The sequence below is a fragment of the Dasypus novemcinctus genome, chromosome 13 (genome assembly GCF_030445035.2).
Source record: "Dasypus novemcinctus isolate mDasNov1 chromosome 13, mDasNov1.1.hap2, whole genome shotgun sequence".
Taxonomy (NCBI): Eukaryota; Metazoa; Chordata; class Mammalia; order Cingulata; family Dasypodidae; genus Dasypus; species Dasypus novemcinctus.
In genome coordinates, this window is record NC_080685.1 from 22,276,915 (window position 1) to 22,300,989 (window position 24,075).

Sequence of the window (24,075 nt, forward strand, 5' to 3'; positions counted from 1 at the left end):
CCCCCTTCTTCTCCTCGTGTTCGTTTTCTTTCTTCTGTCTTCTTCTCTTTCTAGTAGTCTTTGTTATTTTTACACTACAACAGAGTTTGTCAACCCCTAGGTTTGAAGGTACCATTTTGCTACTTGTTTTCTATCTATCCTGTTCTTTTTTCCCTTTTTTCCTCTTTTTCTCTCTGCTTTTGGATTAATTGCATATTTTTCATGGTGACATTTGATCTCCTTTGTTGACTTACTAGCTCTTTTTTTTGTTATTTAGTGGGTGCTCTTAGAGAATTCAGAAAATAACCACAGGGAATCCACCTAGAATTCCTTAATTCTCTTTCTCTGATTTCATCTACCAAAATGTTACCTTTCTCATTTCTGATGAATTACAGTATTTTATGGAGCCTTATTCCCATTAACTTGTTCTAGAAAAGACAGATGGGGTAGACAGGCACTTTTGTTTGCCTGTGAAAGAATATCCAAAATGTATTTTGCACATATGATTGGAATGAGAGTAGAATTACATTTTTTGGAACATACACTTACAGAATATATTGTGTGATTACTTCGTTATTTTGACAAGTTTTGAAATTGTGATTAAGATGTTCTCTTACAAAGGTCTGTGATTCTGCAGGCAACCATCAATATCGTTTTTGATCGGGTTGGGAAAACTGATCCTGTCACAAGAGGCATTGAGATCACTGTGAATTACCTGGGAATCCAATTTGATGTAAGAGTTATGTCAATTTCCTGGTTTATTGTATTTCTTTCTGTTTTATCTGCTATAGATTACAATTGTTAAATTTCTAATTTCTGTAGTATCTGCTTTTATTTTTCCCACATTCCTGTCAATTTTGATTTTTTTTTTTTTTTTTTTTTTAAGATTTATTTATTTATTTAATTTACCCCCCTCCCCCGGTTGTCTGTTCTTGGTGTCTATTTGCTGCGTCTTGTTTCTTTGTCCCCTTCTGTTGTCGTCAGCGGCGCCATTCCTGGGCAGGCTGCTCTTTCTTTTCACGTGGGCGGCTCTCCTCACGGGTGCACTCCTTGCGCGTGGGGCTCCCCTACACGGGGGACACCCTTCCGTGGCGCGGCACTCCTTGCGCGCATCAGCACTGCGCATGGCCAGCTCCACACGGGTCAAGGAGGCCCCGGGGTTTGAACCGCGGACCTCCCATATGGTAGACGGATGCCCTAACCACTGGGCCAAAGTCCGTTTTCCCCAATTTTGATTTATTGAAATGGCAGTGTCATAGCAGGATTCTCTCTCTTACCATGAAACCATAAGGAATGACTTATTTTTGTCATGAGCATTGATTTTTTTATCCACCCTCTCCTTGCATCTGTGTAGCTAACTAGCACTTCTCCACTTTCTCCCCACCAAGTGTTTAGGTATCTCTTGCAATAATACTTGATGAGATCCTCAAACATACAATTAACCTTTGACTCCTTTGGTAGAAAATTAACTAATCAGTGTTCCATGTTAGAAATGAAATAATTTCTGCTATAAGAAAATGATTCCGGTAAATTAAGTAGTAGTAAAATGCGGACCTTGGGCTAAAAGTGGTAACTATCACCTCTACATAAAGGTTTTTTTTTTTTAATTCATATTTTTATCACTAAACATTATCTTCTACCTGCCTCATAGTATCAATGTATTAAACACAGTCTTGTCCCAAATTTTAGTTCAGTGTCTTTATTCATAGAGTAGTATCTTTTCCCAATATGTGTGGCCAATGATTCTGATTGATTAGCATTTTGGTAATAAGACCAAGGTCATGTTCTTAGTTCCTTTCTGGGCCATTTAGCTGTGAAGTGAGCATATCCACAGAGTGCATGTGGCCCCAGCCAGCCATCTCAGGAGGACATGCTCCTGATTCCAAGGATAACAGAGTAAAACAAGAATGAACCAGAGAAAATTTAGCTCTAGCCCTTAAGAAATAGATCAGAGCACATTTTTTGATGGTAGATCAATAGCGTATCCTTTTTGTATATGAAATAGCTGAAAAAAGTTATTTTTCTTCTTCTTATGGTGCAGGTGAAGTTCTGGTCCCAACACATTTCCTTCATTCTGGTTGGAATAATCATTGTCACATCTATCAGAGGATTACTAATCACTCTTACCAAGGTACATTGTATCAGTATGAAAAAAGTGTTTATCATTTTTTTAATTACATATGGCACCAGAAGATAATTCTACCTAAATATTTCTGCCTCCTAAGATCTTAGACAACACAATCACAAATACTTAAGTTATTCAGCAGCGGAGCAGGTGTAGCTCAGTGGTTAAGTGCTTTTTTCACATGTATGAAGTCCCAGGTTTAATCCCCAGTACCTCCTTAAAAAGTATATACAGAATTAAAAATGTTAATAAATATAAACATAAACTGATGCTGTATTTTATATCATATAACAATCAGACAAATACATTTTCCAGGTATATTAATTAGCTGATAAATGTGAATTGAATAGAACATGAAGGTAAAAGAATGAGATCAAGTCTGATTTGTTTACTGATAGGTACTTAGCGGATCTTTCAAATGAGTAAGTCTGATAGATATTTGAGGTTAAAAGAATAAGAGTCACTTGTAGAGAAGATCTGGGAGTAGAATGTTCAGCTGTTTTCTGATAAACGAAGGTTTCATAGAGGTGGAAGATAAGGTCTTGCTGGTAGAAGAGGAAGGGATTTTAAGATCCAAGAGCTGTTTAATTGAAAGAAGAGAAGAGGTTGGGAGGGCAAGGAATTTCCAGGCATCTAACAGTTAAATTCTAGAAAGAAGTCAGGAGCCTGTTGACAATTAAAAAGGCTTGGAGTGACCTGGAGTCATGTGTTTTCATGTTTTATAGTGATGTTAAAGTCATATGCATCATCTAGTTTCTGAAAGTTTGATAGCAATAGCAGTCCCTTTCATATGGTCTAACAGTACTTAAAGCCACCAACTAACTCAATGGGGAAACTATAACTGAATTCTTTTTACGTAGTCCATTTAGGGCTCTTCTTTGTAGCCTTAATTATGTAATTGTTCACAGAATTGTCACAGAATTGTGACACAGAGGAGACTTTTTCAATTAAATGTTAACCATGTTACTTATTGTTCATGACACAGGAATCTAGCAGTATTGCATAAATTCATCTCTTTTCCCTTTGACAGTTTTTCTATGCCATCTCCAGCAGTAAGTCCTCCAATGTCATTGTCCTGCTATTAGCACAGATAATGGTAAGTTTAGTGAACTGGCTTTATGTTTACAGCTGTAAAATACCAGAAATGTGTTTTACACTTTTTAATTATTTTAAGAATTTCTGGGAAGCAGATGTGGCCCAGGTGATAGGGCCTCCACCTACCATATGGGAGGACCCTGGGGCCTCCTGATGAAAAAAGAAGAGAAAGCGTGCCTGCATGGCGAGCCAGTGCCCACGTGGCAAGCCAAGTGCCTGCATGAGTGCCCATAAAGTGAGCCAGTGCCCACACAAGTGAGTCACACCGCAAGATGATGACTCAACAAAAGAGAGATGAAGGAGGGAGTCAAGGTGAAGCACAGCAGAGACGAGAAACTGAGGTTGCACAGGTGACAGGGAACCTCTCTCCACATCAGAGGTCCCTAGGATCAAATCCCGGTGAATCCTAGAGGAAAAAGACAAGAAAAGAAGACCAAAAAAAAGGAGAAATAGATACAGAAGATCACACAGCGAATGGACACAGACCACAAAAACAGCAGGGTGGGTTGGGGGCGGGGGAGGAGAAGTAAAATAAAATAAATTTCTTTAAAAAAAAAAATTTCCTTTGACCTGTCTTATACTACATTCAGAGTAACTTCAGATTAATTTATTTGACTTATAGGGCATGTACTTCGTCTCTTCTGTGCTGCTAATTCGAATGAGTATGCCTCTAGAATACCGCACCATAATCACTGAAGTCCTTGGAGAACTACAGTTCAACTTCTATCACCGTTGGTTTGACGTGATCTTCCTGGTCAGCGCTCTCTCAAGCATATTATTCCTCTACTTGGCTCACAAACAGGCACCAGAGAAGCAAATGGCACCTTGAACTCAGGCCTAATACTGAATGCTAAAGGCTGGTGGTATCAGAATTTGGATATAAGAAAAAAACAGAGGGGACCAGGGCCTAATTTTTTTGAAAACAAACACAGAAATGCTGTGGTAGCATATTCTACCTCCAGTATACACCTTTCTCCTCAAATGATACTGTGATCATGAGTAGTATCAGCTAGAGCATGAGAGAAGTAACTGAAGCCAGTGTTTAGAAGAAGGCATTCTGTGTTCATTTGAGGCTGGCTTAGGCTGGGAGGAAAGAGGAACCCAGAGACTGGGGGGGGGGGGGCGGAGTATACACTGGAACTCTGGGATAGGAGAAGTCTAAGGTAATGGGGCCAAACACCCAGGATTTAAGTCAAGGTTCAAATGGAGATCATGGCTTTCTCTTTAGATTGGCATTAAAATCAGATTGTATAACAACACATCACCTTTTATTTTTAAGATTCTTGGGTTCATTTTATCAAGCATATCACAGTATATGTTACACTTATACAATCTAATTTGAGTTGACATCCTGCCCCGGCTCTCCCCACTCCATTAAAACAACCAAGAGTTTTGCTGTTCTTTTCCAGGGGATGGGTGGTATATACAACTGAAATAGATTCTACCAAAAGAGAGACTTATGAGCATGTCATTTCTCTGGATTTCCTTTTAACTTAAAATTATTTAAGAGTGACTATCCTACCTCCAATTTAGTGATCATGCCTCATTTTTTCTTTCCATGTTCCCCTCATGCTATAGGGTTAAACAGTGAATAAGTGTTAACTGGAATAAGTCACTTTCCTTTCCAGGGACTCAGTTTCTTCATCTGTAAAGGGAAGATGTTGGAAAATTTGCACTACACTCAAAAATGCAATTTTAGAAAATCCTGGACTTTGTTATCTGAAAATCTGTTTTCACTAAGGTTTTATTCTATTTGTTTGGAGTTTCTAGAGGCATTAAAACAAATGAAGGTTAAATCAAAATGTTTACGAGGGGACTGGGTGTAGCTCAGTGGTTGAGCACCTGCATCCCACGTAAGAGGTGTAGGTTCAATCCTGGGTTCCTCTAGGGGACAAAAAAGTTTACCAAAAACATTATTCAGGTCCTATCAGTTAAAAGGGAACTTTCAAGCATACTCAGAAGACATTTTCAATGTTATTTATTCTAGCAACCACAACATTCTTACAGAAGCATAATTTTAATAGTGTTATCTGTTTGTATACTTTAATTAGCTCTCACATACACAGATTGATAAATCGTCTTTGGTGTTCACAGAGCTTATAGCAGTAAGAGTTGTAACGATTCAAGGAAATGTAGTTAAATTGAAGCTGGAAAGAGATCACATGAAAAGAAGCTGTCTCCTGCCTTAGCTTTTTCTAAGTGGACCATAAATAAGTTGTCTGTGGTAGCCAACCCTTACACATATAACAGAAGACAATCACACATGAGGAACTGGTTTCCAGAGGAGTCTTTTAGCAGGGACAGTAAATGAATGCAGCTCATTTCTTGAGAATGGATTCCTAGTAAATACCCAGAAACAGCCACCAGCCTAGGCCATTATTTGTTTGCATCACATCTCTGTATCTTCAGAATTAGAAGACGAAAAAGAGGCTGTACTGTGGGCCTGCACAAATGAAAATAAAGGATTTATAAGTGGTAGAGTGTGAACATCAGAAGATGAATGATCTATTCTAGAGTTGTATGACTTATGCCAGGTAATAGGGTCACTCTAAAAGCCAGGTGACCTGAATTCTACACTTGACTTTATTTCCACCTTGCTGTTTGACACTTAACATATTTAATGCTATATATGTTTCTTTTCTATAAAACTGGCATGGTACTATAATTGGCTTCCTAAAGAGCTATTATAGAACTCTCAAAAGACAACTAAATATTTTCTTCAGACAGTCTAAAAATGCAAGGTCAATGGCTAGTGTATATATTCATTAAAATCAGTATTCGTTATTTATATCACCAATCAGTAGAGTTAATATACTGGAAAGAAGAATGCTGAATTAAACTTGGCATTCCAACTTTGCCATAAATTCCTTTTAAGAACTCAGATAAGTCTGTTCACTATTGGACCTCAAGTTTACTACAAAAAGAAATTGAACAAAAATACGAAACTGAGACCAAGGAATTTATCTGATCCAAATATATATAGAATAATGCTTAGTCTTTCCTAGGATGAACTTTTTAATATCTGCCATTTATTTGAAAAACAATACTACCTCTTAGCTACGATTTTCATGCTGACTGTTAAGCCAAGCACATTTCCAAGCACTTTAATAGTAATAGTTATAACAACTCTACAAAGTATCCCTGTTTTTAAGGGGGGAAACTGAGGCACAAAGAAAATCATTTGCCCAAGGCTGATACAGAGCAGAGCCTGAATTTCTACCCAGATAGTCTGATTCAGGTTCATCTGGTTGTTCTCATTATAACTTGATAAATTTTTACTTTTCTTTCCTGATTTATCAGCTCCACACTAGCTTCTGTGCTATGAAAAATAAGAAATTTGTTGCCCTTATAACTATTTTCTCTCCTCCATGGTGCATTGAGTTGTTAGTTAGCTTTACATTGTCATTTTCTGATATTTTAAGAATCTGCGGTAAACAGAGACATGAGGTATACTTATTAAGGACTTTACCATACCCAGGTAAATTAGAATCACTAAAAGAAATGTATCGCCACTCACTCGTTCTTTTGTGGCACACAGGTCATGCTCTGGCTCTGCCAGCACTTCTTGGGAATCCAGTGGGGTATCCAGTGGATCAGCCATGGAGGAAACAATAGGGATTTTCTTAGCCTGGAAATAATCATAGACCTTCTTTCCACAGACCAAGAGTATAACATTTTTGCCACTGCTCTTTATTCTGTCCACCACCTTCTCGTAGGGTTCATCCAGTACATTTACCCCATTCACTTCAATGATGATATCATCATCTTCCAGCCCAGCCAGATCAGCAGGGCTGCCCTTCTGTACCTGTGAACATGAGTTCTGAGTTATCAATTCCAAACACGGGCAAGGACATGTTGAACTAGCTTCCTTCAGAGGATAGATGAGTTTGAGGATTTATTCTAAACATGTCCTTTCCTCTTGAGGTACAGAAGTTAAGAATGGTGCTCTAATGCTCTTCTACTTATAAAAGCTACAATTTCCATACTCAGATAAGCTGTGAGACAAATAGGTTTGAGAGTGATATTATTGTGAGAGGGATTGAAGGTACTAGGTTTCATTGGTCCCCCTTCTTCACTGCCAGCTTGAGAGATAACAGGGATAGTCTTCTTACTGTCCTACCGGCACCAAAAGCACAGAGCAAACAAGTAGGACTCACAGTCAGGGTTGATAGTGATTGTCACCTAGAATCATGTCAACTCTGCTTCTTTGATTTGAAAGTATTTAAAGAGACAATTAGATGGAAGAGATGTTTGAACTTGGGATGTACTAGTGGCTCACTAAAAGGGTACAGGACCATGACAGCATTAAACTGATTCCAAGTGAAACCAGATCCAGCTAGGCCCACATAGTTAACCTTTTTAGTAAGCCATCAATGGGTAGAAGAAGAGACTCTCCTAATTGTGTCCTCCCTTTGTTAGCTGGACTACTAGAACCAAATTACCATACCTCTTTGATGAATGAGCCTGGCAGATTCCGAATCGCATTTAAGTGAAAGCCATAGCCATTTTCACTTTTAACCAGCTTGCAGAGTTTTGGCTTCTGATCTCCTACTTCCTCTGTAGTATCTGGACTTGAGACCTCCAGAGAAGCAGGAGTAGGAGCTAGAGCCTCCTTGACAGAACCGTTGGGCAGTTCTTGACTTTGATAGTAGAGAAATGGAGAAAAACTAGCCTTTCGTAAATAAAGAAAACATACTTTACTTAATTGTTAAGTATGACTAGTTACACTTTATTAAATGTATTGATTTAATTTATAAGCTGTATGCATGTTCCACTCTTTTTCTGAATACATCTGATTGTGTGCTGTAAAATTCCTCAACTACACCAGGGAAAAGGCATGAAAGAAGATTGCGCTTGGTTATACAGTAGTATGTCTAAACATGTACACAAATGCATACATATGCATAAAATAAAAGCAGTATAGAAGTTGTACCAGGATCCAGAAAGATGTTTAACAGAATTGCTAGTTTATTCTGATAGTGAGGAAGTCATTAAACAATCCATAGGCAATCTCCCCGTGCTGGAAGATTACACACATCTGAGTGACTAGCCCAGTAGTTCTAGCCTTTCCCCCTTAATAAGATAATCTGCAGAGCTCTTGAAAAGAGAAACACAAGACACTTTTTATCACTGTGGAGACAGAGCTATCAAAAGAGTCCTAACTGGTACACAGTAATTAATTGGGGGGGGTAGCAATCACATGGTAACAAAAGTCCATTCCAATCCTTTGCTACTTGCCTTGCCCCTTCCAGTCTTGAGAGTACTGTGGTACTCAAGTGTGTTTTACTATTTATTATTGTAAACTGGCTCTTCTGTTAGGCCAGCCTTTCCACTATCTTCAAATATTCTTAATCCATTCTTAACTCCCAGACCATCCACATGAGAAAGGCAGATATGGCAATGATCTTTAATGCAGAAGAGCATAGAACAAGAAACATGACTTACTTTTTTTTTAATAGGTTTAAGAGCTTAGCTCTCTGGGTTTTAGTTGAGGAGGTTAGAAGGGTAGATTTAAGGACAGTAGGATCCTGCATCAGCAGTTAAATTGCTGTCCATAAGTGTCTAGGGCATTTGTTAGGCAATGAACAGAAAAACAAGCAATTGACAGTAAGTTCAGTGTGTGCTCTGCCCTGAATCACACTTTCAGCAGCCTGGCTAAAATTATATTTTGAGTCCCCTGGTTAGCACCTGTCTTATTAAACAACCGCAAGACCACATCTCCTTCCTTTCTGAAGGGCAGCACCATCTCAGAACCTCCTAGTTACCCAATTCAACTAACTTCAGACCCTTTCAGTGATAAACTTGCAAATTTTCCACATTGAAGTCTTTTTCTCTTCAAAATGTGGAAAATTATCAAAGTGACTCATACTGTGCAAAACAGCTGTTAACCCTAGCCAAAAAAGCAAATCAGCTATTTGACAATAGCACCTTGAGGCAAAGGACAGTAACATTAAACACTTACGAGTTTTTATTCATCATTCAAATGTTTGTCTAGCATGTGCCTTGGACTCTTCTAGGTGTTTGCTTTATTCACTGCTATATCTCAAAAACCAACCCCCCTATCCCCACCCCATCCCAGTAAACTCCACAGGGGGAGGGGAAGGAGGAAGAGAAAGGATCAGGCATCTTATATTAATCTCTCATATTAAGCCAGGCTGCAAAATCATAGATCATTCTAGAATCATCCTATCATAAGATTAGGAGTTGGAAAGGACTTGACAACCCCCGAGCAGTGAACTTCTGACTTCGGCTTGACCTTTTACAATAGGAGGTCCCTACTCTGCAGACATGGCTCAGCCTGTTGCTGGCAGCCTCAATCATTCAGTTGTTCTCAAGCCAAGAGCTAGTTCCCTTTAGCTTCTCTATCAAGCTCTGCCCCAGAGAAGCCTCAAAAGTAAGTCTAGGGGAGCAGATGTAGCTCAGTGGATGAGCACCTGCTTCCCATGTACAAGGTCCTGGATTCAATCCCCGGTACCTCGTTAAAAAATAAACATGAAAAATAAGTCTACACATTCTCCCATGTAATAATGGCCTTTCAGATTCTCAAAGATGCTTTCCTTTCTTCTCCAAAGTCTATGCTTTTTCCAAGCTAACTACTGGCATGGTAGCTTCTAAAACCTCTGCCCTGGTTACCTTTCTTCTCACTGGTCTTTAGTGAGGTTCTCAGAACTGGATACAATACTGATTTAACAACATCCATGCCAGGCAGTATTCTAGACACTCTAAATGTTAACTCTTTTTACCCTCATACCCTCGCTTCACAGTAGGTACTCAGGCTCAGAGAGGGTAGCGTACCTACAGTCACATCACTAAGAATGCCAAATACAGTCTGACCAAGTGATAGGACTATCATCTCCAGAAGCCAAATGGCAACCAATGCAACTTGAAATTGCCTTTTCTGAGTAGGGGGAGCTACTTTGAGTATCATTAAATGTCTGGTCTCAAGTAAGATCTCACCATTTGGTATTCATACATTTTCTTTTAAGTTAGTATAGCACTTGAAATCCATTTCCTGTTTAAACTTAATTTTGTTAGTTGTTGTTCTTTCCATCCTGACTAGATATTTTGATACCAGTTATACTCTCCAGTAAGTTAATTATCCATCAGAGCTTTAGGTTATTTGGAAGTATGTTAAATGTTTTCCATGACTCCATCCAATTTTGATCATAAATTAGCTTAGGATAGGAACAAGCAACATGCCATTAGAGACTTCTGTTCAGGGTGACATTGTCCAAATAGCAGGTATTCTTTAGGTGTGGTTGTTCAACTAGCTAAAAATCCATTCATTTCTCATCCCGTTCAGACTTAATCTTGTTTACACAGATAATCTTGAAAAATCTAGTAAAAATGTCTTGCAGAGAGGAAGTATGGTATTAGGAATTAAAAGTCCAAGATCTTGGGTCCAAATACTGGCTTCATTCTTTACTAAGTGAGGTGATTTTAGCAAATTACTTAGTCTCTTCCTAAGCTTCAATTGCCTAATCAAAAGGAGTTAATTCCACCCCTACCTTCATAATATTCCTCCGTCTTTATGTACCTTTAGATATCTCTGTTATTGTTTAACACAGAACAAGAACCATTTATCTTGTTCATGTTTGTGACCAATACCTAGCAAGGCAGATAGTACTCAGAAGGCCCCCGGATGTCTGTTAAACTAAACTGAACCTCAGTTCTTACGAAGAATGTACAACAAAATGTTATAAAGCCTTAAGACATGCATAAGGGAAATGTTATAATTAAAAATTAGTAAGAGGAAATACGTTTGATACAACTTGATCTAGTAAATCTGTTTCTACTTCTTTCACTAAGGACTTACAAGCTGTTTAATAATCCTCTTTGGGATTTTATATGAGATTGATGAAATTTACCCATCTCCAATTTAAAATCCAGTTCCCCATTTTTTTTTTTTTTAAAGATTTATTTATTTATTTAATTTCCCCCCCTCCCCTGGTTGTCTGTTCTTGGTGTCTGTTTGCTGCATCTTGTTTCTTTGTCCGCTTCTGTTGTCGTCAGCGGCACGGGAAGTGTGGGCGGCGCCATTCCCGGGCAGGCTGCTCTTTCTTTTCACGCTGGGCAGCTTTCCTCATGGGCACACTCCTTGCGCGTGGGGCTCCCCCACGCGGGGGACACCCCTGTGTGGCACGACACTCCTTGCGCGCATCAGCGCTGCGCATGGCCAGCTCCACACGGGTCAAGGAGGCCCGGGGTTTGAACCGCGGACCTCCCATATGGTAGATGGACGCCCTAACCACTGGGCCAAAGTCCGTTTCCCAGTTCCCCATTTTTAAAAGTTAGTGCTACATCTTCCTATTTCCAGGCTCCTGTTTGTCCATAGAATTTTTCACACTACCAAGAGTAACTCTGCAGTTAGATTTGCAAATTTTTTCATGATCTTGAGTCTAAGGACTTAAAATTTACCAATCACTTAGCGTTTTCTTATCACTACCCATTTGAGCTTCATACCTTAATCATCCTTCCAGTTTGGAGAACATCTCTAAAAGGATGGAGGCAAAAAGAAAAAAATCATAAGATGGTGTCATGGAAAGAGCATGGAATTTGGAGTCAGAATAGACTAGGCTTACCCACTTAGGGCTTCTGTGGGCACAGACAATTATCCCAGAACTCTCTTTTCACACTTGTAAAATTGTGATGTTAATACCCTCTGCTATGACAGATAGCCCTTCTTTGGACCTGGTGTTTCTGCGTGATGGAATTGGACTCAGAGGGGATCTCTTTTCACAAGACTTGCATGCTACTTTATTGGAATTGTAGTCGGTGCTGGGTTTAAGATATATGTAGGGGATTTGAATCTCTGGACTGATAATATGACACCCAGGCCCAGAGCCTCAACAGACTTCAGCTCCTACACTTTGATCTATTGGACTTACTCCACTCAGCTAACATGGAGTTGAAGAAGGTCAACCACCACAACATGGAGCCTAGAGTGTCTACAACTGGAAGCGGGAGGAGTGCATCCAGTACCCATATGGAATCTAAGCCCTCACTTGACATAGATGTGCAATGGACACAACCAATCCAATGTCCACAGAGAAAATGTGGAATGGGTGTGGGAACGGTAGCCATGGTGGCTGCTGGGTGTGGGGAACGGGAGGAAGAGATGAGATGTGGAGGCTTTTTCGGGACGTGGAGTTGTCCTGGATAGTGCTTCACGGACAATTACGGGACATTATAGATCCCCCCAGGGCCCACTGGATGGAACGTGAGAGAGTCTGGGCTATGATGTGGACCATTGACTATGGGGTGCAGTGATGCTCAGAGATGAACTTACCAGGTGCAATGGATGTGTCATGATGATGGGAGAGAGTGTTGCTGTGGGGGGAGTGGGGGGTGGGGGCGGTGGGGTTGAATGGGACCTCATATTTTTCATAATGTAATTTAAAAAAATAAATAATTTAAAAAAAAAACAAAAAAAAAAATACCCTCTGCTATCTGGCAGGGAAATTATATGGCCTGAATGAACTCTGCATGCCAAGAATCTAATACTTAATAAAGATTCAAATATAAGTTCTTTTTCCTGGTCTCTTCTTCCTTTGTCACTTACACTTTAGCAGGAAATATTTACAAAGTACATAGTATGAGCCAAACACTGTATTAAGTACCATACTTAGCATTCAACCTTAACAGCAGTCCCTCAGATGAGGAAATCAAGGCTCAGAAAGGTAAAGTGATATGTCCAAGGTTATGTAGTAAGTGACCCAGTCAGAATTTGAAACCAGCCCAGTCCAATTCCATAGCCCATATTTTTAACCATTATCTCTTACCCCTCCCCAACAATCAGGGGCTTATTACTTCTTACTCTTGTTCCAAACAACCTTAAGTACTTTAATCTTTATTTTCATAAGCCTCAGCTTAATACTTTTACCATTTTTACAGATTTATGCCAATATTTACCCTTAGCTATTTGCTCCTTAAGCCATTTTATAGATTTTTAAATTATAGCCAAGCAGGTTACATTAGTTTCTCAGATTAACAGCCTCTTCTTCAGAATTGTGTATATATCAATATTTAATTTATTTAGTGCCCTGGAACCAGCTTCTCTTTGATCATTTGCCAGTTTTTTGTGTTTTTAGATCTTAATTAATTGGAAGAAAATGATAGATCAGTAATTTGCTTATTAATAAACTAAGAATGGTTAATTAGATTTAGACACTTGAGTAACCTACTCTAAAAGTTAATTAAGGCACTCATGATTTTTTTTTTTCTCTCTCTCCTTCTGCCCCACCCCAGTTGTCTGTTCTCTGGGTCCATTCACTGTATGTTCTTCTGTGTCTACTTCTATTCTTGTCAGCAGCACCTGGAATCTGTGTCTCTTTTTGTTATGTCAACTTGCTGCGTCAGCTCTCCATGTGTGCGGCGCCACTCCTGGGTAGGCTGAACTTTTCTTTTGTGCTGGGCAGCTCTCTTTACAGGGCGCACTCCTTGCACATGGGGCTCCCCTACACAGGGGGTCCTGTGTGGCATGGCACTCCTTGCACGCATCAGCACTGCGCGTGGGCCAGCTCATCACATGGGTCAGGAGGCCCTGGGTTTGTACCGTGGACCTCCCATGTGGTAGGGCAGACGCTCTATCCGTTAAGCCAAGTCCGCTTCCCCATGATTTTTTGTCTTTATTTATTTTTAATGTTACGTTCAAAAAATATGAGGTCCCCATATACCACTCCCCTCGCCCCACTCCTCCCATAACAACCTCCTCCTCTATCATCATGGGACGTTCATTGCACTTGATGAATACATCTCTGAGCACTGCTGCACCACATGGTCAATGGTCCACATTTAGTTTACACTCTCCCCCAGTCCACCCAGTGGGCTATGGGAGGACATACAATGTCCAGTAACTATCCCTGCAGTACCACCCAGGACAACTCCAAGTCCTGAAGATGCCCCCACATCACATCTCTTCTTCCCACTCCCTACCCTCAGCAGTTACCACGGCCACTTTCTCCACATCAATGCTACATTTTCTTCAATTACTAATCACAATAGTTCATGAATAGAATATCAGTAAGTCTTTTCTAATCCATACTCTATTCCTCCATCCTGTGGACCCTGGAAAAGTTATGTCTACTCTACATCTGTATCGAGAGGGGGCTTAGATTCCACATGGATGATGGATGCAATTCTCCTGCTTTCAGTTGTAGGCACTCTTGGCTCCCTCGTGTGGCAGTTGACCTTCTTCACCTTCCTGTTAGCTGGCTGGGGTAAGTCCAATAAACCAGAAGGTAGGAGTTGCAAGTCTGTTGAGGCTCAGGGCCTGCCTGTCACATGGATAGTCCAGAGAGTCAGGTCCCCTGAATATACACTAAACCCCAGTGCCAACCACAGGTCCAGTAAAAGTAACAGGAAAGGCTTGTGGGAGGGTGGAACGTATACACATAAGAGATTGTCAGGTATGTGGTTGAGAGTATAATGTTGAGAAAACATTTTCAAAAATATAATAAGGAAGGTTATCTGTTTAAGATGCTTAAAGGGGAGAATCTGACACAGGACAGGCTTCCAGGGAGTGTGTGCATGCTCATTTTGTGATAGTGGGTTCTATCATTGGGTGGAGACCCATACAATGAGAGTGAAGGTATACCCACATCCTGGGGAAGACTGATGTTCTCAAATAGAGGGAATTGTACCTCTCGAGAGAAATGGTGGCTCGCAATGCGTTAGGGCAGTCAAGCATGTCAAGCCCTCAACATTGTTGCAAGTATCTCTGAACATGGCCCTTCAAGCAATGAAGATTGATTGTCACTGTGGGCCCTGAGGGGAGGGGGAAAGAGGTATTGCATAGGTGGAATCAGTGTAACTGTGGGGCAATGGAAGTGTTCCACAAGAGTATGCAAGGATGGATAAAGGACATGTTAAATTACACCAAAAATGTATAGGGACCTCTAGGCTAAAATGTAAATCATAATGTAAAACATAAGATAACTAAAAATTTAGAAAATTGTATAGTCTAAAGTATAAACCATAATGTAAACCCAAGTGTAACCTTGTTTGAAAGCTATTGTCTCAATATCTGCACATCAGTTGCAGTAAATATAGTATAAACATGTAAAAAGATTATTGCTGGGGAAGGGACAAAGTATCTTATGTTGGATATGTGGGAGTACCGTATATCGTATATATGAATTACTGTGATCTAAAACTTTTGTGAAGACAAGCTTAATAATTAGAAAAAAGAAAAGAAAAAGGATGTAGACACTGAGGAAGAGATGGGAGAAGTTGCCTTGCCAGTGTGCATACAGGGCAACACATATTGCAGTGATGGAAGGCAAAACATCAAAAACAAACCTTTTTCATTTTTTAATTTTTTGATACCCCAATTTACTTTTACTTTAATTTTTCTAAATTAGTATGTATTCTATATCTGACCTTTAAACCCATGATTTTTTACTATGATTTGGGTTGTCTCTCAGGGTAAGAATCTATGGAAACTTCCAAATGATTCAAAGAAACATACATTAAAAAGAACCTACTTTTCCCTTTTCTTTTATAACTTTCAAGAGGTTATACTCATTTTCCTACAGCCAGGTTCTTAATTACAAATAGATTCTTTAGTTGTCAGAACTCTTCTAAATAAGTACTGGATTTTCTCATTTGTCAATGCCTGGATGACCTAACTTTTTTGTTTTGTTTTGTTTTTGAGGTACTAGGGCTAGGGTTTGAACCCGGGACCTTGTATGGGGGAAGCTGGCACTCAACCACTGAGCTCATTGGCTCTCCATGACCTAACTTCTGAAGTTCCATTTCACCCTCAAAGGAAGAAGCTGCTCATGTCTCTTTGGTACTAGCAATGGAACAAATCTTCCACTTGCCAACCTATAATACTGCATTTGATTTTGTTTTCTTCCTTCTTGAAATCCTTCATCTAGTCTTCCATTTGGAAGTACTACCACTTAGAACCTTCATCCTCTTTAATGAGTTTTTCGAGTAGGAAAACTAGCTGGCATTTACAGCCCATATGACAAGGACAAGAAACTTAAATTACATCCTTAACCATCATTGGAACCCTCTCTTTGTCCTGCCTAGCAGTCATACCTTTAGAGTCTCAAGATAACATGAAAACAGGCAACATCTGTGCATAATTCACAAGTTTCATTATCCCAATTGTTTTGTTTGTCCTTTGCCTCAACCGATTTTACCAACTCAGATATTTTTTTCCTTTTGTAGATGGAAAACAAAGATTGGATGTGCCCAGTCTTCAGTCTGTTATCAGAATCTTGTTACTCTGTGTTTCTACTTTGATTAAAACATAACCCAGGGAAGGAGATGTTGCTCAAACAGTTGAGCAACTGCTTCCCACATAGGAGGTCCCAGGCTTGATCCCCAGTACCTCCATAACCTAGTACAATAAGACAGAGGGAAGAAGCGAGACAGTTGAAAATGACTTGCATTATGTATTTACCTTAGGAAGCACACATTTGCCCTGTAACTTCACAGAAGCCATTTATGTTAAGATGAAAGCCTCTGGGAAAACCTGGGATTCCAATAGTGAACACATTTTATACCTGAAAGTCTTAGGAACCAGTATTTCCCTCTCTGGCCTCTGTCCAAGCTTACCATTCTCTTGTCCCAATCCTCCTCTTCACTTTCATCCTGATAACCAATCCCTTCACCCTTTCATCATCTTCCAGTGGGCCAAGTCTGCTTTCCTCCATGTTCCAGTGTCAGCCACCTCCCATCCCTAGCCAGCCTAGATCCTGCCAACACACAACTCTGTTTCACACACCTGAAAATAATTCCCACCTCTGGATCATTCCAACAGTGTGCCTTCACTCCTATGCCAGGGCTGTTCAACCCAAATATGTTAATGGGTTCCAATTGATCTCCAGCATCACCTAAGCCCTCAGCTATACTGAATAACCCTGTGTACTCATCTTTTTCTTCTGCTCTTTCAAAACAGTTATTTCAAAATTCCATTGCTTTTCAAGTCCCTTGACTACTAACCCCCATTCTCAGCAAATGAGCCCATGTCCCAGTTACAGAAAAAGACACTGGCAGTGGGAACTCTTATTTACTGCTTCTCTCTTATCTCCTTTTCCTTTTACTTGTGATCTCTGTTCTATCCTTCTGTATCTCTTCAGGAGGCTCACTCTCTGCCCAGTATCTTTAGCCTTTCTTCACTTCCTTCTTTTTAAGCACTCATGTACCAGACAGCGGGTGGAGCTCAGTGGCTGAGCATCTGCTTCCCATGTATGAGGTACCAAGTTCAATCCCCAGTACCTCCTCAAAAAAAAACCAAAATAAATACTTATGTCCCTACCATCTTTTGGAGGAAAAAAATCTTCCCACCTTAAATTCTCTTCTAGTTACGCTCTCCATCTCCTCTTCACAATTAACCTTCTTAAAAACAAACAAAAAAGCAATCTATACTCAAGTCTTTACTTACTTCCATTCACTCTGTAGTTTCAGTTGTGTCCCCAGCATTTTATTGAAAGTTTTTTCCCAGTGCCTTCATCATGGCTATATCCAACAGGCAAGTTATTCTTATTGAGCCTCTGACATTTAATTCTGTTGTTTATTCCCTCCTTCTTGAGATCTACTCCTAGGATTTCCCAGTATCTTACTTTGCTTCTCTCCTCCCCCTTGCTCTTCTTTCTCTCACCCCTTCAATTACCACTTCCTCTGCCCACCCCACTTCCATGTATCTATGCTCCAGAGTTCTGTCTTCAGTGTGACACAATCCTGGGGAGCTCACCGAATCCTATGGCTTTAATTATAACCCTACATGCTGAGGACTTCCAAATATGTATCTTAAGTCCAGATCCTTCTCCTAAATCCCAGATCTGTATAGTCTTCAACAACTGAACAGTCTCATTTCAACCTCCCATTAACACCTCAGAACACAATGTCCCTAGCCTTTAGCTCAAGTCTGAACTCCCAAACATGTCCCAGAAAACCTATCACCTGGTACCTTTTTACCTTCCCAGTTTTATCTCATAACATGACTCTCCAGTCACACTGAAGTTCTTGCTCTTTTCCAAATGAACTACATTCCCTCACATTTTCATGCTTTTCCCTCTGTTGGTACCCACAGCCCTATACCAACTATCCCCCTATACCTAAGACCTGTTCTTAGCTCCAGATCAGCTTGCACATTACCTTGTTCAGAAGCCTTTCTCTCCTGGTTTGGTGATCTGTATGTTCTTGAGGTACCTTGTATCTTGTCCCCTGCTCCCACCCTGCTTTTCGCTTCCTTGTACTTTACCCACCTGTTCTTCGAAATCTCTCTGTATTATGGCCCTTCTCAGCAGCAGCTTATGCTGCTGCCTCCCTCTGCCCCTCCTCCCAGCCACTGTTATCTTTCCCCTCCCAGCCGATCGCTGTTCTCCCAGCCTCATTCCAACCGCCCTCATCCCGTATCCGCCCCGGCACAACCTCTGAAACAACCCCCCCTGCCATCAATGGCTTACACCCTAAACCGCAGGTCCGCCCTTGCCTCTGCAGCCAATCCTCGGCTGCCCCGCGGACATGCCCCTCCCACAACCTCCCCGCCTCCACGAGACTATAAAACCCCATGTACTTCCCTAATAAAATCAGACCTGCGCATAGACCTCGTCTCCGTGGTTCTTCTTCCATCGAACCGCGCGTCCCCACCAAGCCTTGAGCCGCCCGCTGCCGCCCCAGTCCGGCCGTGGGCTCGGCCCGACTCCCGGCAGCGACCCGCCCGCGTGGCAGCGACCCACCCGCGGTACCGCAGCGGCGGCCACAGTATCTGTCTCTACCATGACATTTATCATTTTCTTAAATAGCCTAATTTTTGGTCTAAGAACACTCATTAAATTATGAGGTTTTCTTAAGGGCAGGAGCCTTGTCCTAGTCTGAAGTGCTTTTCCTGGCAACAGGCACAAAGTAGTAACTCAACCAACATTTGAGAGCATGAGTGAGTGGGTTCAATCTTAGCACATGAGTAGGTGACCTTGCATTACTTACCAATCTATATATGTTGTCCGTCTCTTTGTCTACCACCAACAGGGAAGTCTGCTCTCCGCCCTCCCAAATCATTTCCACCACACTGTCATGATCGAGGGCTTCCACAGACTTGCCATTGACAGCAACTACCAGGTCATTGATCTTCAGGCCAGCCTCCTCGGCTGGGCTTCCAGAATCTATATCCTTGATGATTTGACCTAACCATGCCCCCCCCCCCAAAAAAAAAAAAAAGAATAAGATTAACAGACAGGCCCCTAAAGCTGCTTTAAAAAAAAAATTTCTGCTTAGACCAAGGCCCTGATGAAATAAATGGTGAAGGCATGCTGAGTACAACTGTTGTCCATCCCACTGGGATGCCAATAAGCACCCTATCCAGCCTCCATCCGTTCTCAGAACTCCCTCCAGAACAAACCCAGCCATTAAGAATGAAGGGGTCTTACAGAAAGGAAGCATGCTGTTACCAAAAGTGTCTGACATACAACCTTGATAAAGTAATAGCATGCTAAGATTAAATGCAAATTCCAAGGAAATCAGTGGAAATACGTGTATCCATACCTCTTATATAGAAGCCAAGTCATAAAAAGGAGGGAAGGGAAGAACAAAACTAAAGGCTTCAGCCCTAGGAAACCTATGCTTTCCACACTGGCGTTTGAGTAGTAATTGGGTTTATTCAATTGTGAACTGCACTCCCTATCAACTGTAGAACAAAACCCAAATGCCTCAGCCTGACATTGAAGGTCCCTCACCATTTCTTTCCAACCTACATTCTAACCTGGTTTCCTGCTCTACATATTAGATGCTAGCCAGTCAAACCACCTGTGTTTTCCTCTTCATTCACCTAGCTCTTAACCTTTCTGGAATGACCTTCCTTACCCCCTGTTCCATCACCTTATCTAAATTCTATCTGCACTGCAAAACCTGAGCTCAGGTGTCACCTCTACTATGGGCCTTCCAATATATCTTTAGTGAGAAATACTCTAAACTTGAATTTCCACAGTATTTTATCTACCCTGTATTAAGGTGCTTATCACTGTCTATCTGACTTATGGACAGCTATGTCTTAGTCCCTCTACTAAATGGAAGCTCCTTGACTAAAGAATTCTTGTCTGATTAACTTGATGTTCTCAAAGGCCCTGAGGATGTTTTGTGCATAATATGAACCAAATTAACATTTGATGAATTAATGTAAGGATATACAATGAAAAGAAAATAGCAACTTTCAGGTGATTACCAAGCCTGAACTCACATTCCTTTATATATCTGCCTGCCCTGAAAGGACCTTAGTTCATTCCCTGTTGTGTTACAAGGAAGCAAAAGGACTCCAGATTCTGTTGGATTCCCAGATTGTGACCCACACCTCTGCCCCAGATCCAGTGATGTGCTGGTTTGTATCAGTTCACAACAGCCAATTAATTCCGTGCATCTCTTCTCAACTTTGTGTTAAGTGATATCATATTGTTAGTCTGAAATTGGCCATAGAGGGAGTATTTACACCACAGAAATCAACAAATGCTACAAATTAAGGCTTATTTTTTCAAGAGAGCCAACTTGCCAGCTCATCACTGCACAGGTCCCAAATTCCGCTTTATCTTTCTGCTATGGAACTTTGGAATGCCAACATCGGGCCCCACCATGTGACACAAACTGACTCAGCTCCGCTTCCTATTTTCTTATTGTCCCCTCCTGCATCTGATGGGAAGTCAGGGGTCCAACAACTCCAGAGTCAGACTGGGATGAAGAATTAGATGATTCCACTCCCAAGTTTTCTGCTCTAGTGCCTCACCTTTCTGGTCTGGGCCTGCCCTTAGGTAGAACCCATAGCCATTGCTGCCTTTCTGGATCTCTACAACCCGGGGCTTATGGGGTAGCAGTTTCAAACTGGCTGTTTCTCTCTTGAATTTTATCTTCTGCTCACTGTGGTGCTTATCAGTTTCCTTATCCACCAGCAGAAACATGACATGGCTTCCTGATTTCTTCACCTGCAACAACAAACACAGGTAAGGAATTACATCAAACCCCAAGAATGATGCTGGGGGGTATAGAAAAGTTTCTATATATAGGCACACAGTCTCTAGATTCAAAGGGAAACGTGGTATGAAAGGCCTGAGTTTAATCTGTGTTATACTATTCCTACCACCTAACTGGTATTTATGTGCCTCCACTTCCACAGCTGTTGTTCTTCCCTTTGTCAAGGATGATCTCACCCACACCAGATGCCAACTAAACCCAAGTGAAAGTTGAAATTCAGAAATCTGAGAGAGGTACTTAAGTGAAAGCTGAAAAAGGAGTTTGGAAAAGAAAAAAGAAAGGAAGGGTTCACTTTGAAAGATGACGCTAAGATAATGCTGACTAATTTTCAAGGTTCAACATTAACTCAAAAGAAAACCTCGGGAAACGGACTTTGGCCCAGCGGTTAGGGCGTCCGTCTACCACATGGGAGGCCCCCGGTTCAAGCCCCGGGCCTCCTTGACCCGTGTGGAGCTGGCCCATGCGCAGTGCTGATGCGCGCAAGGAGTGCCCTGCCACGCAGGGGTGTCCCCCGCGTAGGGGAGCCCCACGCGCAAGAGAGTGCACCCATAAGGAGAGCCGCCCAGCGCGAAAGAAAGTGCAGCCTGCCAAGGAGTGGTGCCGCCCACACTTCCTGTGCCGCTGACAACAACAGAAGTGGACAAAGAAACAAGACGCAGCAAAAAGACATAGAAAACAGACAACCGGGGGAGGGGAAGGGAATTAAATAAAATAAAAAATAAATCTTTAAAAAAAAAAGAAAACCTCAGAGTATTTTCCATGTTTCATGGAACTATGCCAGGACATAAGATTTGGGAGTGATAAGCCCTCAATATACTCCAATGCGTAGCTCTGTATTCATCTCCACATTGGTTATCTTCCAGTTAGTATCAAAACATTTTTGGGAAGTGGATGTGGCTCAAGCCACTGAGCTCCTGCTTCCCACATGGAAGGTCCCAGGTTCAGTTCCCAATGCCTCCTAAAAACAAAAAAGCAGACAAGCAAAACAAATGAAAAAAAAAACAACTCAGGGGAGCCAATGTGGCTCATGCCAGCTTCCCACATAGGAGGTCCCAGGTTCAATTTCCAGCCCTGGTACCTCAAAAGAAAACAAAAACAACAACAACAAAAAACACTGGCATTGCATTTATTATAAATTCAGAGAGAGCTCCCAATCAGATACAAATAAAACCCAAAAGATAAAGTTAGTGGTTCTTTAGACCACTTTTCTTCAAGATAACATGAAACTAGCAAAGACTATATCCCAAAACCCTGTATTAACACTGCCTATGCCACTACTGAGTCTGTTCACCATGAATACAGAGTGGCAACTCACCTGGATATTCTTCCGATTATGAACTCATTCTGGCCCCTACCACCCCTGTCTTCCTGGCATTTCCAGTGAGGGCAGAGTGAAGGATAAAGAAAAGTACCCCTCTGGGGTATACCTTTTCAACTACTTCCTCGTGACTGGCATCTTCTACATTCTCTCCATTCACTTCAATCAAGTGATCATCAGCTAGGATACCAGCTTTCATAGCCACACCTTGAGGTAGTATATCAGTCATGTACACTCCCTTTTTACCTGGAAAAGTGTAGGGGGTGGACAAATGTCACAATCCATTGCACAATCCAAAGCCTGACTATAAAGGCTTTTCTCTTAATAACATGAAAGTAAATCTTCTAATTTTAGGACTAACTCAAATACACTTTGGCTTCTGATCTAGCAATACAATTATGGCCCCAGGCACAAAGCTTGACACAGCCATTAGTCATTTGGTATTTGTTGTACTTGATGCCAACTAAATGCAAGGAAAGAATCTGAGGTGGCATTGGCCTCTTGAATCAGAAAGCACCAAACTGTGTCCATGCTACATCACTGTGTCATATCCCTTTCTTTGAATTTGCAGAATTAGAAGGCACCCACTCCGTCCATCCTCTTTAATTAATGTCACCAACCATCATATAGGAGTCATTAAATCTCACTGATACAGGGTTACCAGGGCAGAGGCTCAGCAGAAAGGGGAAAAAAATACAAGCATACAATCAGCCTAGATTAGTAGGTGGGATGATTTGGTTGCTTCTTAAAGAACTGCTATCAAGTCTTTCAAGATTTTAATATTTCAATTTTGGCAAATGGCAGTTTCATAATGACTAGATAAATCATTTGTAAAAATATAGTAACTTAAACTCTGCCTCCTTAGACACTCTACATTTCTCCCCTTACATGGTAAATTTGTTATGAAGACAACATTATTTTTATAAAGCTAACCTAACCCATTTACTATGTAAGCACAAGAGCCAAATGAATAGAATCCAAATTATAATTTTAAAAATCATTCTACTGGATGGAGTTCTAGGAAATGCCATGTTTCTTTGGCCCACCTACATATACCATTATATTTTTTTTAAGATTTATTTATTTATTTCTCTCCCCTTCCCCCCCACCCCGGTTGTCTGTTCTCTATTTGCTGCGTCTTGTTTCTTTGTCCACTTCTATTGTTATCAGTGGCACGGGAACCTGTTCTTTTTTGTTGCGTCATCTTGTTGTGTCAGTTCTCCGTGTGTGCGGCACGACTCCTGGGCAGGCTGCACTTTCTTTCATGCTGGGCGGCTCTCCTTATGGGGTGCGCTCCTTGCGCATGGGGCTCCCCTATGCGGGCAACACCCCTGCGTGGCAGGGCACTCCTTGCATGCATCAGCACTGAGCATGGGACTCCACACGGGTCAAGGAGGCCCGGGGTTTGAACCACGGACCTTCCATGTGGTAGACGGACGCCCTAACCACGGGGCCAAACCACGGGGCCAAGTCCGCCACCGTACCAGTATTTTTAATGACTGACAAACTTGTGAAATGCTTCTTGAAGCTAGTTTGTATCTCTTGCTACAGATTAAATAAGGCTTGGAAATAATTCATATTTCCCATT

The 24,075-nt window shown here is 41.2% G+C and overlaps 2 protein-coding genes across 13 annotated transcripts in view; one reads left to right on the forward strand and one right to left on the reverse strand.

Moving 5' to 3' along the window:
* GPR89A (G protein-coupled receptor 89A) overlaps positions 1–19,375 on the forward strand; it is a 63,324-nt gene extending 43,949 nt beyond the window's left edge. For 6 of the 8 annotated variants that reach the window (XM_071207387.1, XM_071207385.1, XM_071207386.1 and 3 more), the window contains 4 exons: positions 617–712; positions 2,021–2,110; positions 3,135–3,200; positions 3,822–8,129. In XM_071207387.1, the coding sequence (XP_071063488.1) occupies positions 617–712; positions 2,021–2,110; positions 3,135–3,200; positions 3,822–4,028 (459 nt within the window). In that variant the 3' untranslated portion in view covers positions 4,029–8,129. Of the gene's footprint in view, positions 1–616; positions 713–2,020; positions 2,111–3,134; positions 3,201–3,278; positions 3,701–3,821; positions 8,130–14,352 lie in introns of those variants that run through there. The other 2 variants (XR_011645365.1, XM_058309598.2) reach the window with 2 other exon arrangements.
* The window catches only part of PDZK1 (PDZ domain containing 1), a 41,193-nt gene continuing 22,279 nt past the window's right edge, over positions 5,162–24,075 (reverse strand). For all 5 annotated transcript variants that reach the window (XM_058309591.1, XM_058309593.2, XM_058309592.2 and 2 more), the window contains exons 4-9: positions 22,597–22,733; positions 20,925–21,120; positions 19,142–19,338; positions 7,647–7,871; positions 6,717–7,004; positions 5,162–5,642 (exon numbers count right to left, since the gene is read on the reverse strand). In XM_058309591.1, the coding sequence (XP_058165574.1) occupies positions 5,589–5,642; positions 6,717–7,004; positions 7,647–7,871; positions 19,142–19,338; positions 20,925–21,120; positions 22,597–22,733 (1,097 nt within the window). In that variant the 3' untranslated portion in view covers positions 5,162–5,588. The remainder of the gene's footprint in view (positions 5,643–6,716; positions 7,005–7,646; positions 7,872–19,141; positions 19,339–20,924; positions 21,121–22,596; positions 22,734–24,075) is intronic.